Source organism: Colobus angolensis, unplaced genomic scaffold (genome assembly GCF_000951035.1).
Source record: "Colobus angolensis palliatus isolate OR3802 unplaced genomic scaffold, Cang.pa_1.0 Scaffold1, whole genome shotgun sequence".
NCBI lineage: Eukaryota > Metazoa > Chordata > Mammalia > Primates > Cercopithecidae > Colobus > Colobus angolensis.
In genome coordinates this window covers 3,862,765-3,879,233 of record NW_012110918.1, presented here as the reverse complement: position 1 = coordinate 3,879,233, position 16,469 = coordinate 3,862,765, and the positions used below count along the sequence as shown (strand labels likewise).

General features: G+C 42.2%; 2 protein-coding genes across 2 annotated transcripts in view; one reads left to right on the top strand and one right to left on the bottom strand.

Moving 5' to 3' along the window:
- The window catches only part of SLC16A6 (solute carrier family 16, member 6), a 22,786-nt gene extending 7,804 nt beyond the window's left edge, over positions 1-14,982 (top strand). The window contains exons 2-6 of the mRNA XM_011928625.1: positions 4,003-4,241; positions 8,102-8,245; positions 9,415-9,543; positions 10,363-11,178; positions 12,671-14,982. Of these exons, the coding sequence (XP_011784015.1) occupies positions 4,010-4,241; positions 8,102-8,245; positions 9,415-9,543; positions 10,363-11,178; positions 12,671-12,921 (1,572 nt within the window). The 5' untranslated portion in view covers positions 4,003-4,009 and the 3' untranslated portion in view covers positions 12,922-14,982. The remainder of the gene's footprint in view (positions 1-4,002; positions 4,242-8,101; positions 8,246-9,414; positions 9,544-10,362; positions 11,179-12,670) is intronic.
- The window catches only part of ARSG (arylsulfatase G), a 177,264-nt gene that overhangs the window by 154,407 nt on the left and 6,388 nt on the right, over positions 1-16,469 (bottom strand). The window lies entirely within an intron of this gene.

The window sequence follows — 16,469 nt, the reverse complement described above, 5'->3', positions numbered from 1 at the left end:
TTTGTATTTTTAGTAGAGACAGGGTTTCACTGTGTTGGCCAGACTGGTCTTGAACTCCTGACCTCATGATTCACCCACCTCGGCCTCCCAAAGTTCTGGGATTACAGGCATGAGCCACTGTGCCTGGCCCTGCTAATTTTTTTTTTTTTGAGACATAGTCTCGCTCTGTTGCCCAGGCTGGAGTGCAGTGGCGCAGTCTTGGCTCACTGCAAGCTCCGCCTCCTGGGTTCACGCCATTCTTCTGTCTCAGCCTCCCGAGTAGCTGTGACTACAGGGCACCGGCTAATTTTTTGTATTTTTAGTAGAGATGGGGTTTCACGGTGGTCGCGATCCCCTGACCTTGTGATCCGCCCACCTCGGCGTCCCCAAGTACTGGAATTACAGGCGTGAGCCACCGCGCCCGGCCTGCTAATTTTTTTATACTTTTTTGTAGAGACAGGGTCTCCCTATGTTACCCAGGCTGTTCTCAAACTGCAGGGCTCAAGCAATCCCCCCACCTCAGTCTCCCAAAGTGCTGGGATTACAGGCGTGAGCCACCGCGCCCGGCCCTGTTCACCCATTTTTAAGTCAGATTGTTGGGGAGTTTTTTTTGCTGTTAAGGTGTTTGAGTTCCTTGTATATTCTGGATATTAATCCCCAATCAGATGAATAGTTTGCAAATGTTTTCTACCTTTCTGTGGGTTGTCTTTTCATTTTTTTTTTTTGGGGGGGAGGCAGAGTCTCCCTGTTATCCAGGCTAGAGTGAAGTGGCAGGATCTCAGTTCACTGCAACCTCCACCTCCTGGGTTCAAGCAATCCTTGTCCCTCAGCCTCCCGAGTAACCAGGACTACAGTTGTGCACCACCACACCCAGCTAATTTTTTGTATTTTCAGTAAAGATGGCATCTCACCATGTGGCCCAGGCTGGTCTCAAACTCCTTAGCTCAGGCAATCCACCCACCTTGGCCTCCCCAAGTGCTGGGATTATAGGCGTGAGCCACCACACCTGGCCTCACTCTGCTGATCTGTTTCCTTTGCTGTGCAGAATCTGTTTAGCTTAATATAATCCCATGTTTATTTTTGCTTTTGTTATGGGTGCTCTTGCAGTCTTGTTCATAAAAATCTTTCCTCAGACAAATGTCCTCAAGTGTTTCCCCTATGTTTTCTTCTAGTAGTTTTATAGTTTTGGGTCTTATATTTAAGTCTTTGATCTATTTTGAGTTGATTGTTGTATAGGGTGAAAGGTGGGGATCTAGTTTTATTCTTTGTATGGATATCCAGTTTTCAAAGCACCATTTATTGAAGAGACTGACCTTTCTCCAATGAATATCTTTGGCACCTTTGCCAAAAATCAGTTGGCTGTAGACACATGAATTAAGTTCAAGGTTCTCTCCTCTGTTACTTTGGTCAGTGTATCTGTTTTTATGCCAGTACCATGCTGTTTTGATTACTGTAGTGTTGTCATGTATTTTGAGGGCTGTTAGTGTGATGCCTCCAGCTTCGTTCTTTTTTTCAGGATGGCTTTGGCTATTCATGATCTTTTTTGGTTCCATACAAATTTTAGAATTGTTTTCTTCTATTTCTGTGAAGAATGTCATTGATATTTTGATAGGAATCCACTCTGTAGATTGCTTTGGGTCGTATGTAAATAATTCTTTTCGTTTTTGTTTTTTGTTTTGTTTTGTTTTGAGACAGAGTCTTGCTCTGTTGCCCAGGCTGGAGTGCAGTGGGATCTCGGCACACTGCAACCTCCTTCTCCCGGATTCAAGCAATTCTCCTGTCTCAGCCTCCTGAGTAGCTGGGATTACAGGTGCCTACCACCATGCCCAGCTAATTTTTGTAGTTTTAGTAGAGACGGGATTTCGCCATATTGGCCAGGCTGGTCTCGAACTCCTGACCTCAGGTGATCCACCCACCTCGGCCTCCCAAAGTGCTGGGATTACAAATGTGAGCCACCATACCCGGCCGTAAAGAATTCTTAAACTTGAGGTTGGTTGCCATTAAGAGCTCTAAGACCATGGCATGGACTCATTGCTTATTATAGATATAATTAATGTTTAGTTAGGCTAAAAATAAACATGACTGTTTTGGCTGGGCATGGTGGCTCACGCTTGTAATCCCAGCACTTTGGGAGGCCAAGGCAGGTGGATCACAAGGTCAGGAGATCGAGACCATCCTGGCAAACATGGTGAAACCCCGTCTCTACTAAAAATATAAAAATTAGCTGGGCGTGGTGGCGCATGCGTGTAGTCCCAGCTACTCAGAAGGCTGAGGCAGAAGAATCGCTTGAACTTGGGAGGCAGAGGTTGCAGTGAGCCAAGATAGCACCACTATACTCCAGCCTGGTGACAGAGCGAGAGTCCGTCTCAAAAAAAAAAAAAAAAAAAAATACATATGACTCTTTCAAAGTATATGTAACCACAGAGGCTTTGAAAAGGACAGTATTCATGTGCTAGAGCCCAATCCAGAAGACTTAAGTTAAACCAGTGTCAATGTCAATGTCTCCTTAGTGGTGTTAAGGTACAGGTCTGCTTGTTCTGATGTTTGTTGCAGTTTGAATGGAGAGGCACAGTGAGGTTAGAGGTAACTCAGTTAACTGGTACCCAGATGGGGCCCCACAGGCTTGTATAATAGCACCTTATTTAGACACCATATTATAGAGTATCATCATGTACTTGGAAATTGAATTGCTAATATACCAATTGGTGGTCAACTTTGAGGAAATTACTCCTGCTTAACAAACTCCCAGAAGACAGAAGGCCCTCATTTTGATTTATAGTGACATTGTGTCTGTGTAGGTACATCCACATGGAACACCAAATCATAATCAAAATATTGCTTACTGAGTAGAAAATGGGGGGGAAGAAGAGTTGCTGGGTGATCGCGGTGATCAGGGACATCAAGCAGAGATGCTTATGGTATCTCAAACACGTACTCGGTGGAAGGTGCTGGATGCACAGCCAGTGTTTGCTTTTCAGCCTCCATTTTCTAGGCTTCATTTCTGATCAACATTCCTTGTAGTTAGTGCAGTCTTTTCTGGCCTAAGTTGAGTCCTTCAAGGTCAGCATTAATACCTGGTCTGGTGACCATCTGGTGTCCTTCAATATGCTTCTAAATATTCTGCTCTGGTTCTTCATGTCTGTTTATTTTTCCCATTTAACTTTCTTTTTGGGGGGCCCATGTACAATACCAAGATTTATATATATGTATATATACATAAACTTATCCAAAGACTTTATATTACTTGTACATAATTTAAATATTCAACCGTCAGCCGGGTGTGGTGGCTCATGCCTATAATCTCAGCATTTTGGGAGGCCAAGGCAGGTGTATCTCTTGCAGTCAGGAGTTTGAGACCAGCCTGGCCAACACGGCAAAACCCCATCTCTACTGAAAATACAAAAATTAGCCAGGTGTGGTGGCGGACGTCTGTAATCCCAGCTACTCGGGAGGCTGAGGCAGGAGAATCGCTTGAACCTAGGAGGCAGAGATTTCAGTGAGCCAAGATCACGCCACTACACTGCAGCCTGGGCAACAGAGTGAGACTTGGCCTAAAAAAAAAAAAAATTAGGTGGGTGTGGTGGTGCATGCCTATAGTCCCAGCTACTTGGGAGGCTCAGACAGGTGAATTGCTTGAACCCGGGAGGCAGAGGTTACAGTGAGCTGAGATCATGCCACTGCACTCTAGCCTGGACGACAGAGCAAGACTCCATCTCAATAAATAAATAAATAAATAAATAAATATTCAACAACCTAAATCGGGTGAGTAGTTCTTTTATATATATACTTTATGTTCTAGGGTACATGTGCACAATGTGCAGGTTTGTTACATATGTATACATGTGCCGTGTTGGTGTGCTGCACCCATTAACTTGTCATTTACATTAGGTATATCTCCTAATGCTATCCCTCCCCCTTCCCCCCGGTAAGTCATTCTTATCTGTTATGTTTCCTAAAGAGTATGAGAATCATCAATCCTTATGCTATTGGTGATCTGAATTGTTTTTTAACTTTTTCTTTCAGATTAAGAATGACCCAAAATAAATTAAAGCTTTGTTCCAAAGCCAACGTGTATACTGAAGTGCCTGACGGAGGATGGGGCTGGGCAGTCGCTGTTTCATTTTTCTTCGTTGAAGTCTTCACCTACGGCATCATCAAGACATTTGGTGTCTTCTTTAATGACTTAATGGACAGTTTTAATGAATCCAACAGCAGGATCTCATGGATAATCTCAATCTGTGTGTTTGTCTTAACCTTTTCAGGTTAGTACATCTTTCGGCCTAACCATGACGTAAGTGTAGGTCCCTTGTAATTTGGCTACCTTGATAATGGTAGTCGGGGTGATTGTGATGTTTTCATTCCCTTATATGCCTGTTGGTCCTTCCTAGCCCCAACTAACAGGGTTTTCAGAGCACTGAGGATCGGCAAGAAACAAAAGGCACTGAAGAAAAAAGCCTTATTTGCCAGCCATGACAGCCTTCAATTTCATACACACGTATGAAATATCTGCCGTCTGCACACTCTTAGGATTCTGTAGATCCCCTTGAGGAGTGCCGCCAACCCCCTTTTGTGAGGATGTGAGGATACTGTCACTGTCTAAGAAGCAACATCAAAACGTTGCTGATGGCCGGGCATGGGTGGCTCACGCCTGTAGGCAATCGTAGGAGGCCAAGGTGGGTGGATCACTTGAGGTCAGGAGTTCAAGACCAGGCTGGCCAACATAGCAAAACCCCATCTGTACTGAAAATAGAAAAATCAACCAGGCACAGTGGTTCGCACTTGTAGTCCCAGCTACTCGGGAGGCTGAGGCACGAGAATGGCTTGAACCTGGGAGGCGGAGGTTGCAGTGAGCTGAGATCACACCACTGCACTCCAGCCCGGGCAACAGAGCAAGACATCGTCAAAAAAAAAAAAAAAAAAAAAAGTTGCAGCCAGGCACGATGGCTCATGTCTGTAATCCCAAAAATTGCGAGGCCGAGGCAGGCGGATCACAAGGTCAGGAGTTCGAGACCAGATTGGCCAACATAGTGAAACCCCCTCTCTACTAAAAATACAAAAAATTAGCTGGGCGTGGTGGTATGTGCCTATAATCCCAACTACTCAGGACGCTGAGGTAGGAGAATCATATGAACCCGGGAGGTGGAGGTTGCAGTAAGCCCAGGTCGTGCCCTTGCACTCCAGCCTGGGCGACAGTGCGAGACTCCGTCTCAAAAAAAAAAAAAAAAAAATTGCTGACATAGGGACTTCACTGATTCGTCATTCCATAATCTACTCCCAGACCCAATAGCATAAAATAAAATGGGGCTTCAGTATCATTTTTAACACACTAATCTTCACTTGGTCCTATAAAGAACTATTGGATATACATGTCAGGTCTCATGAGTTCATTGGTCTGTCAGAAATAATTGCCAAGGGTTTTCCAAGAGAAAAGGGCTGTTGAACTCACCTCAGAAAGTTAACCAGGCTGGGTGTGGTGGCTTACGTCTGTAATCCCAACACTCTGGGAAGCCAAAATGAAAGGATCACTTGAGCCCCAGAGTTTGAGACCAGCCTGGGCAACATAGCAAGACCCCATCTCTACAATTAAAATAAAAAATTGGTCAGGCTTGGTGGTACACACTTGTGATCCCAGCTACTCGGGAGGCTGCAGAGCGAGGATCGCTTGAGCCTGGGAGGTCAAGGCTGCAGTGAACCATGATCATGCCATTGCATTCCAGCCTGGGCAACACAGCAAGACCCCATCTCAAAAAAGAAAAAAGAAAGTTAACCAGGTTGACCTTAAACTTCCCTAAGTTTACCCTTACACCCAGTCTTGGAACTGTTATCTCTGAAGTGATCGCTGAAGTTAAAGCGCTTCCTTAAATGTAGTCCATTTTTAGCCATAGAATGTCTTTAAAAGGCAGTTCTACATATTTTTACCCTTTGGGTAAGGTAGAAATTTCTCTTGTTAGCTGGGTGTGGTGGTGGGCACCTGTAATCCCAGCTACTCGGAAGGCTGAGGCAGGAGAATCACTTGATCCTGGGAGGCGGAGGTTGCAGTGAGCTGAGATTGTGCCACTGCACTCCAGCCTGGGAAACAGAGCAAGACTCTGTCTCAAAAAAAAAAAAAATTATCTTGTTAGTTCTCATACTATCTCTCACAAGTTTCATGAAGTAGTTCCTAGTTCTAGTTTAAGTGAGTATTAAGATAACTTTATTTTTTTTTTTTTTCGAGACGGAGTCTCGCTTTGTTGCCCAGGCTGGAGTGCAGTGGTGCGGTCTCAGCTCACTGCGACCTCCGCCTCCCGGGTTCAAGTGATTCTCCAGCCTCAGCCTCCCGAGTAGCTGGAATTACAGGCATCTGCCACCACGCCTGGCTAATTTTTTGTATTTTTATAGTAGAGACGGGGTTTTGCTATGTTGGCCGGGCTGGTCTCTTAACTCCTGAACTTGTGATCCGCCTGCCTCAGCCTCCCAAAATGCTGGATTTACAGGTGTGAGCCACCACACCCGGCCAAGTTAACTTAATTTTTAAATTGTGGAATACTTAATTACCTTCTTAGAAATATAATTTAAATGAATTAGGACTAAAATGTTATATTTGGTAATCTAAATAAAAAGAAAATCCCGAAGCTTCAGTTTTAGGTCTTTTATACCTAAAAATAAAAATGTAGTCAACAAGAAATTTCCACTTAATACTATTATACCAGAAGATAATTCTTCCAAATGCTATTATTCTAATTGTTAATGCTTTGAGCCAACATCCTGGCTCAAAATGGTGACAGTGGTTTTATTATGAGCTACATCCAAGATTACTTTGTATTCTAATAGTTAACATAGTAGATACATATAGACTAACCCCAAAAAATGGAATCCTTTTCTCCCCACTTCCTCTTCTAGTATGTTGTTGTTCCTTGACCCAACTTTCAATGGCTCACTTATGTCACTGTTGTCAAGTTAATATTAAGTAACCTATAACTAGGAAACTAATTTGCCAGATTTAAATGTCCTAGGGGATACAGCTTATAGAAGCTGAGCAAATGATGATTCGCTTTCAATTATCTATCCCATAGCAACTCTCCTTCAGGAGTGCATAACTTAGAATTCACATTCTTTCGTCCTGTAAAGAAACTCACTAGGCCAGTTGCGGTGGCTCATGCCTGTAATCTCAACACTTTGGGAGGCCGAGGTGGGTGGATCACCTGAGGTCGGGAGTTGGAGACCAGCCTGACCAACATGGAGAAACCCCGTCTCTACTAAAAATACAAAATTAGCTGGGTATGGTGGCACATGCCTGTAATCCCAGCTACTCGGGAGGCTGAGGCAGGAGAATCGCTTGAACCCAGGAAGTGGAGGTTGCGGTGAGCCAAGATCACACTATGGCCACTCCAGCCTAAGCAACAAGAGCAAAACTCCATCTCAAAAAAAAAAAAGAAACTAACTAGAATCTGATCCCAAATGGAGCTTTTTAAAAAGAATCCAAAGCCGTGAGTAGAGAAAAAACAATGATTCAAGCAATCATAGGAAAACCAATTTTTATTATAGAATAACATAAATTAAATATATATCTAATTTTATAGATGCTTATGGTGAGTCAGAGTCATCTAAAAATATAGATAAAAGTTGTATACTGTTATTCTGGCTTTCTCTTTCAGGAGTCTGACAAATTGTGTTGAATTTGAACACATAGGAAAATAATTCCTGCACTGACTTTGCATGAAATGTATTATGGTTTGGTTGTTTTTTCTTGAGACAAGGTCTCACTCTGTCACCCAGTATGGAGTGCAGTGGTGTGATCTTGCTCACTGCACCCTCTGCCTCCCAGGTTCAAGCAATCCTCCCACCTCTGCCTCCCGAGTAGCTAGGACTACAGGTGTACACCACCATGCCTGGCTAATTTTTGTATTTTTTGTAGAGACGGGGTTTCACCTTGTTGCCCAGGCTGGTCTTGAACTCCTGGGCTCAAGCGATCCTCCCTCCTCAGCCTCCCAAAGTGCTGGGATTACAGGCATGAGCCACCGCGCCCGGCTGTATTTGTATTTGACATCATCTCTCCATGTGCAAGATGTGGAGGAAGGAATCTTATGGCAGCTAACCCTGAAGCCTCTGTGAGTTAAAACATCGTTTTGTTCTTTCCCGGCAGCTCCCCTCGCCACAGTCCTGAGCAATCGTTTCGGACACCGTCTGGTGGTGATGTTGGGGGGGCTACTTGTCAGCACCGGGATGGTGGTCGCCTCCTTCTCACAGGAGGTTTCTCATATGTACGTCGCCATCGGCATCATCTCTGGTAAGTGTTCCTCTTTGGCTCAGAAGTTCTCTAGATGCTTAGTTTGAAGAACAAGGAAGGGGAAGGAGGAAATTAAAGACAAACTATATTTCTTTTTCTTTCTTTTTTTCTTTAACATTAACAGTGTCTCAGATCAGTAGTTTTGAACTGAGCTATATGGACTTAAGGGGACCTGGGAACCTGTTCTCAAGTGCCCAAGGGTTTTTGTTTAATCTTCACCAGAGATGATGATAACTTCTCTTTTGCTACATTTACAGCCAAAAGATAGCATTTTTACAAAGTAAGACGAATTTCTGTAGCATTTCTCAAATCACTGTCTGAGGATCCAGGGCTGTAGGGGAAGTGCAACATGTCAGACTTAATCTTGGGGGCCTAAGAAAACCTTTTTCCATTTAAAAGGAGTAGCCAGCATGGTGGCTTATGCCTGAATTCCAGCGCTTCGGGAGGCTGAGGCAGGAGGAACGCTTGAGCCCAGGAGACCAACTGGGGCAACATAGGGAGACCCCATCTCTACAAAAAATAAAAAACTGCCAATCATGGTGGTGTGTGCCTGTAGTCCCAGCTACTTTGGAGGCTGAGGTGGGAGGATCACTTGAGCCTGGGAGGTCAAGGCTCCAGTGAGCTGTGATCACACCACTGCACTTCAGCCTGGGCAACAGAACGAGACCCTGTCTGTTAAAAAAAAAAGAAAAAAGAAAAGAAATGAACAATAAAAGGAGGCCGTATATTCCTCATAGATGATACACACACACACACACACACACACGCGCACACACACACACAGTTGTTAAGATTTGCAGACTTTACATTTTTCCTGTATTTCTGCACATATGAAACGACTTATTTCTTTCTAGATATAAATCTTATATAAAATTTCATGCAATAATAGTTTCATCCATTGTGAATTATATAAATTTGAAAAAAAGTGTTGCAAAGTAAAAAAAAGAAAAATTATACTTTCAGTATCCCAAAACAACCACTGAAGTTTATCCAGACCTTTCATGAAACCCATTTTTCTTTACAACATCACCTTTGTCCAGAATGAATTACTTGGCTCCCAGAACTTAAGATTCAAAAAGCAAAACCAAAACTCCCAGCTCTTTGAATGCATCCTTCCAGTCTCAAGCAATATGTGAGTTTCATTGGCTTTTCTGACTTTTCTTTCACAGGTCTGGGATACTGCTTTAGTTTTCTCCCAACTGTAACCATCCTATCACAATATTTTGGCAAAAGACGATCCATAGTCACTGCAGTTGCTTCCACAGGAGAATGTTTCGCTGTGTTTGCTTTCGCACCAGGTAGGTGGACTACAACAGTCTAAGTGTGAATGCGGATGAGGGACGCCACTCAGGTATTCTTGCTACACTAACTTTTGCCAACAGTATGGATGACTTTAAGTGTATGAGTAATGAGAGGTTATTTACGTCTCTTCTCCAGCTCATTTTTAGGATCTGTCCTCCCTAACCCCCACTTCAGGTATTCAGACCACTTTAATAATAGGTTTGAATTCCTAACTGGGCACATACGCAGTGGTAGGGCTTTCTTGACACATGCATTCCAGAATAATCTAGTAATTTGCAATTGTTCACCTGTTATGTCCTCTCCTTTTTCAAGAGAGCTACATTCAATGTGGATTTAGATTATGCTAATAAAGACAGCATTCTTATCTGTGTGCAGATCATCTCAAAACAAAATCTTTGGCCAGGCACAGTGGCTCATGCCTGTAATCCCAGCACTTTGGGAGGCCGAGGTGGGCGGATCACCTGAGGTCAGGAGTTCGAGACCAGCCTGGCCAACATGGTGAAACCCTGTCTCTACTTAAAACACAAAAAACAGCTGTGCATGGTAGGCTGAGGCAGGAGAATTGCTTGAAACCAGGAGGTGGAGGTTGCAGTGGGCCAAGATCACACCACTGCACTCCAGCCTGGGCGACAGAGCAAGACTCCGTCTCAAAAAAAAAGATTGAGTACACATTCGTAATGCTGAGTATAATAAATTTCCACAAAATTTATAATGAAATCTGGATCCATATTTCTTCTTGATGGCTTCTCCTGGGTCTCAAGTCCATTATTGACCTTATATTTTATTTCTTCTTCACTCACTCCTGCCTCTTCAAGCAATCATGGCTCTGAAGGAGCGCATTGGCTGGAGATACAGCCTCCTCTTCGTGGGCCTACTACAGTTAAACATTGTCATCTTCGGAGCACTGCTCAGACCCATCATCATCAGAGGACCAGGGTCACCGAAAACAGTCATCCAGGAAAATCGGAAAGAAGCGCAGTATATGCTTGAAAATGAGAAAACACGAACCTCAATAGACTCCATTGACTCAGGAGTAGAACTAACTACCTCACCTAAAAATGTGCCTGGTCACACTAACCCGGAACTGGAGCCGAAGGCTGACATGCAACAGGTCCTGGTGAAGACCAGCCCCAGGCCGAGTGAAAAGAAAGCCCCGCTGTTAGACTTCTCCATTTTGAAAGAGAAAAGTTTTATTTGTTATGCATTATTTGGTCTCTTTGCAACACTGGGATTCTTTGCACCTTCCTTGTACATCATTCCTCTGGGCATTAGTCTGGGCATTGACCAGGACCGCGCTGCTTTTTTATTATCTACGATGGCCATTGCAGAAGTTTTCGGGAGGATCGGAGCTGGTTTTGTCCTCAATAAAGAGCCTATTCGTAAGATTTACATTGAGCTCATCTGCATCATCTTATTGACTGTGTCTCTGTTTGCCTTTACTTTTGCTATTGAATTCTGGGGTCTAATGTCATGTAGCATATTTTTTGGGTTCATGGTTGGAACAGTAGGAGGAACCCACATTCCACTGCTTGCTGAGGATGATGTCGTGGGCATTGAGAAGATGTCTTCTGCAGCTGGGGTCTACATCTTCATTCAGAGCATAGCAGGACTGGCTGGACCGCCCCTTGCAGGTAATTTAAATACACAAAATACAAATGCTTGTCTACTCTCCCTTATGAATTGTGCTGGCTTCCTGTTTAAGCCATAAAAAAACTTACTGCCATTTTATATTTCCATTGAATTTTAGAGTTGCCAGGGATTAGAGATTACCTGAGCCAGCCCTCTTGATTTAAATATGAAGAAACTGAAGGCCAAAGAATTGAAGCCAAAGGTCAGATGGTAAATTAGTGGTCGAATCAGGACAGGAAGCTGTGTATGTAGTGCAGATTGACGCAGGCTTTTTTTTTTTTTTTTTTGAGATGGAGTCTCACTCTGTTGCCCAGCCTGGAGTGCAGTGGCACAATCTCAGCTCACTGCAACCTCCGCCTCCCAGGTTCAAGTGATTCTCCTGCCTCAGCCTCCTGAGTAGCTGGGATCACAGGTGCCCACCACCATGCCTGGCTAATTTTTGTATTTTTAGTAGAAACAGGGTTTCACCATGTTGGCCAGGATGGTCTCAATCTCTTGACCTCATGATCTGCCCTCCTCGGCCTCCCAAAGTACTGTGATTACAGGTGTAAGCCACTGTGCCTGCCAACCCAGGCTTTTTCTATCACCTTGCCTTCTCCCATGCTAGACAGGAACTCATGGATTTATCATCTTCAGAGCCCACCTGACTTCTGGAATGACAGAACTAATGGACTTCTGTAAGTCACCGTCCCTTCTCAGGAAAGGTGTTTGGGAATGGATAGCAGCGTTCTGTAAATACCTAATTGATTTGTACAGAATGTTTCCTTGTAGGAGGGACATAGGTATGTTTCATATCTTAGATCCCAAATGGGTCTTTAAAGTGTTTGTGATTAGAAATCATACCCCTGTCAAAAGATACCTAAAGTGGGCCAGGCGCAGTGGCTCACGCCTCTAATCCCAACACGTCGGGAGGCTGAGACGGGGAGATCATTTGAGGTCAGGAGTTCCAGACCAGCCTAGCCAACATGGCAAAACCCCGTCTCTACTAAAAATACAAAAGTAGCCGGACATGGTGGCAGGCACCTGTAATCCCAGCTATTCAGGAGGCTGAGGCAGAAGAATTGCTTGAACCTGGGAGGCGGAGGTTGCAGTGACCCGAGATCGCGACATCGCACTCCAGCTGGGGCGACAAGCATAAAACTGCGTCTCAAAAAAAAAAAAAAAAACCTAAAGTGAACTCAAGTGAAAATAATACAGTTCCTTCCTACCGAAGAATATTACCTTTTCAAAGAAGTATGCATCTAAATGTCCCAGGTTTTAGATCCTCTGCTAGGACAGACTTAGCCCAAGAAGAACAAGTACATTGTGTGTTTGTCTCTTTCTCCTCTCCAATCTAGCAAAGATTTCTGCCTTTAACACCCATTTTTCTTTAGCAACACAAAAGAAAACAAGGAAGGCAATGAAACTGAGAGGCTTCTGAATGTGAGGGCCGCCTGGGTGAGAGGGCTTATGTCTAGGAAGGATGCTGTTAACGGGCGCCATGCTCTCTTCCAGGTTTGTTGGTGGACCAGAGTAAGATCTACAGCAGAGCCTTCTACTCCTGTGCAGCTGGCATGGCCCTGGCTGCTGTGTGCCTCGCCCTGGTGAGACCGTGTAAGATGGGACTGTGCCAGCGTCATCATTCAGGTGAAACAAAGGTAGTGAGCCATCGTGGGAAGACTTTACAGGACATACCTGAAGACTTTCTGGAAATGGATCTTGCAAAAAATGAGCACAGAGTTCACGTGCAAATGGAGCCAGTATGACACACTTCCTTGTAACGAAAGCCACTGTGTTGGCTGGAGAGGGATGGGGTGGGCCCGACAGGGACACAAGGAGGTAGAGGAGCTAACCCCTCTACTCCACTTTCAAAACTACATTTAAAGGGAATGCGTATGTGAAGAGCACTACGAACATCGTTTTTGTTTTGTTTTGTTTTAAGCTTTCCTTTTTGCTTGTTTTTAAAGCCAAAACAAAAAACAACCAAGCACTCTTCCATATATAAATCTGGCTGTATTCAGTAGCAATACAAAAGATATGTAGAAAGACTCTTCGGTTCACATTCCAATATTAAAATAGTGACATAAACTGGCAAAGTGGTTTTAAAAGCTTTCACATGGGACAAATGATTTTCTTTCTTTCTTTTCTTTCTTCCTATGGTCTTGTCTGAATAAACTACTATCTTGAATAAAACAACATCCAACCCAGGTCATTGAAATGAAATTGGCCAGTCAAAAAAAAAAAAAGACTTCAATCATTTAAAAAATTCCTAGTTTTCAGAAATATGAATAAATAGTTTTTGTTAAACCTTTTGTAAAATACCAAGGCTCCCATTAACAAATTACGGCCTCTGCTTGCTGGAAATGAAGTATAGTTTAAGACCAAACATTTTACTAATAAACAAATTTTAAGTATATCTATAACTTGAACTTCATAAATGTGAAGATTACCACTTCTTTTTATGGCCAGTCCTTACCAGAAGTATTTCAGTACAGAATATACAAAATGGCATTTAAAAATGTGTTTCCTGTTGCTTTTAGTTATACAGAAATATGTGACTGTAGTGTCTTTAATTTAAACCACTATTTATTATTAAGTTATTCTAGGATGATTAAAGTAATCAAAAGAAATAAAATCAGAGACATAAGCAGCATTTTTACCTCCTTTCTGCAATCCTTTAAATGACTCACAGAATACGTCTTATCTTGTAAAAATACTTTCATAAAAGGCCAAGTTGTCATGATTCTTCCATTTGATTAGGGGCAACGTGTGCTATTAAAGGGGAAAAAATACTGGATAGCAAATCGCCTTAGCTTTCAAAAATAATTTGTTTTATCATCTAAGAATACTTGAGGAACTTCTTTGATCAGAATTATATTTCACTGAACTGTTAAAGCATTTCTGATTTAAAGAAAAAACCATCTAATTGTTGAAGGATTTCTGTATTTCACATGGGGGTAACAGAGACAATTATGTTATAGTGAATTACAAGTTGCAATTTATATCTTCTATAACTTGATTGCTCTAAGTTGCCAGAGGTATTGGGTAGCTGGTCATTGTTTTTTGTTTTTTGTTTGTTATTCTTCCTTTTTCTTTCTTTTGGAGTTACACTACGTGTATAGTATTGCTCACGTTAGTAGTTTTCTGTAAAGAGGGCAAGTGTCAGGATAATAGGTGGACTTTTTACTCACCTATTTTACCGCAATCTCACCCTGCAGGTGATGGTCAATGCTTGCTGCTCCATCTTTATTCATCGTTAATGTTAATTTATGACAACTCAGGGGGAAAACCATAACAAGCCTAGTTTGATTACAGGTACACACAAGCTTGAATATTTCTCTGCACTGAAATGAAAGTGGCATAGTTCATCACCACCTGCTACAATCTGTAGAGCATCTTATCAGCCATAGAAATAGGACAATCTATAAAACTTTGGGGAGGGTGGGGGAGGAAATGACAAAGTGTCTGTCAAAAACAGACATACCTAAAACAAGGTGATGTTAGCAAATCTCTGTCACTGCTTGAGAAGAACTTTGAGCTTGTGGCAGTTTTGCAGACTTAACATGACTTCAGCACTTTACAACATATTTTTTACTATGAATGTTCAATACAATTTAATATTTATAACTGATTTCTGAGGGATCTGCTCCATGTCTGTTCTGTTATCTGCATGAAAACAAAATGTATGCCAATTTCAATATGTCAATAATCAAGGTTTTAAATGTTTGGAAGAAAATACAAACAAGATTGCTGATTTGTTCTGTATTAGTGACATTCTGGTACTTCTAGATTTGCAATAAATTTATGGATTTTTTTATTTAAAGAGACTGATTTTCTTCTGTTATAAGATTTATTGACTCTCACAGCATTCAGTGTTTGATGCAATTAAAGTTATAAAAACTCACCATATATTCACTCCAAATAAATAATTGTTTAACGTTTATCTTCTGCAAAACCTTTTAACTCTACTAGAGACACATACAGTTTCCCAAGAAGTTTCTACTGAACTTTTTATTTATTTATATTTATTATTATTATTATTATTATTTTGAGATGGAGTTTCGCTCTTGTTGCTCAGGCTGGAGTACAGTGGCACAATCTCAGCTCACTGCAACCTCCGCCTCTCAGGTTCAAGTGATTCTCCTGCCTCAGCCTCCCAAGTAGCTGGGATTACAGGTGCCTGCCACCATGCCTGGCTAATTTTGTGTATTTTTAGTAGAGATGGGGTTTCACCATGTTGGCCAGGCTGGCTTCAAACTCCTGACCTCAGGCGATCCACCTGCCTCGGCTTCTCAAAGTGCTGAGATTACAGGTGTAAGCCATCGTGTGTGGCCTGAACTTCTTTATGTCTTTTTTTTTTGGTCATTGAAAGCAGGACAATTTTATTTTATGTTGAGTTTCATACAAATCATTTTAAAGCACCTTAGAAAAAGACTAAATAATTCAAGGGAAGTATTAAGTAATGAATAACAGGAGAGGGAAATAAAAATTAAACAATATAATCAAATGAGGAAGCACATTTTCATCTAAGAATCGAAATAAGAATGAAAGCAGCAATGTAATTTAATTATTAATGAAAAATACATGAATGAAATGATATCATGGTACCCAGAGTAAGCCTATCAAAAGTCATAAAGGCAAATAGTTAAAGACTACACCCAGTCACAGAGGCGTTCTAAGAACTGTTGTAACCTGTAAGTAAACAGCATGGACTCTACATGCCAGGGGTTGGCAAACTTTTTCTGTAAAGGTCCAGATAGTAAATATTTAAAGCTTTGCAGGCCATGAGGCCTCTGTCTAGTCAACTCTGCCACTGAGGGTCAAGAGCAGCCACAGACAATATATAAATGAATGAACATGGCAATTTTTCAATGGAATTTTATTTACGGATACTGAAATGTGAATTTCACAAGATTTTCACACAGGAAATATATATTTTTTTTCAATAACATAAAAACGTTAAAAAAAAAACACTATTAGCTCTCAGGCTGAAAACATAAAAAATAAACAGTGGACTGGATTTGAACTGTGGACCACAGTTTCTAGCCCATTCACCACACATCTGTAACATTGGCACAGGTCAGTACTGCCAGAAGCAAAACTCTGAAAACTAACAGTCCTGACCCATGGGAAAGGATTTATTGTGGTCAAAGTAATTCTTAGATCATAACTGCCTCAAAATAGGAAAGATCAATAAGTTAACCCTTTTTTTTGAGAGAGAGTCTTGCTCTGTCACCCAGACTAGAGTGCAGTGGCACAATCTTGGCTCACTGCAACCTCCACCTCCCGAGTTCAAGCAATTCTCCTGCCTCAG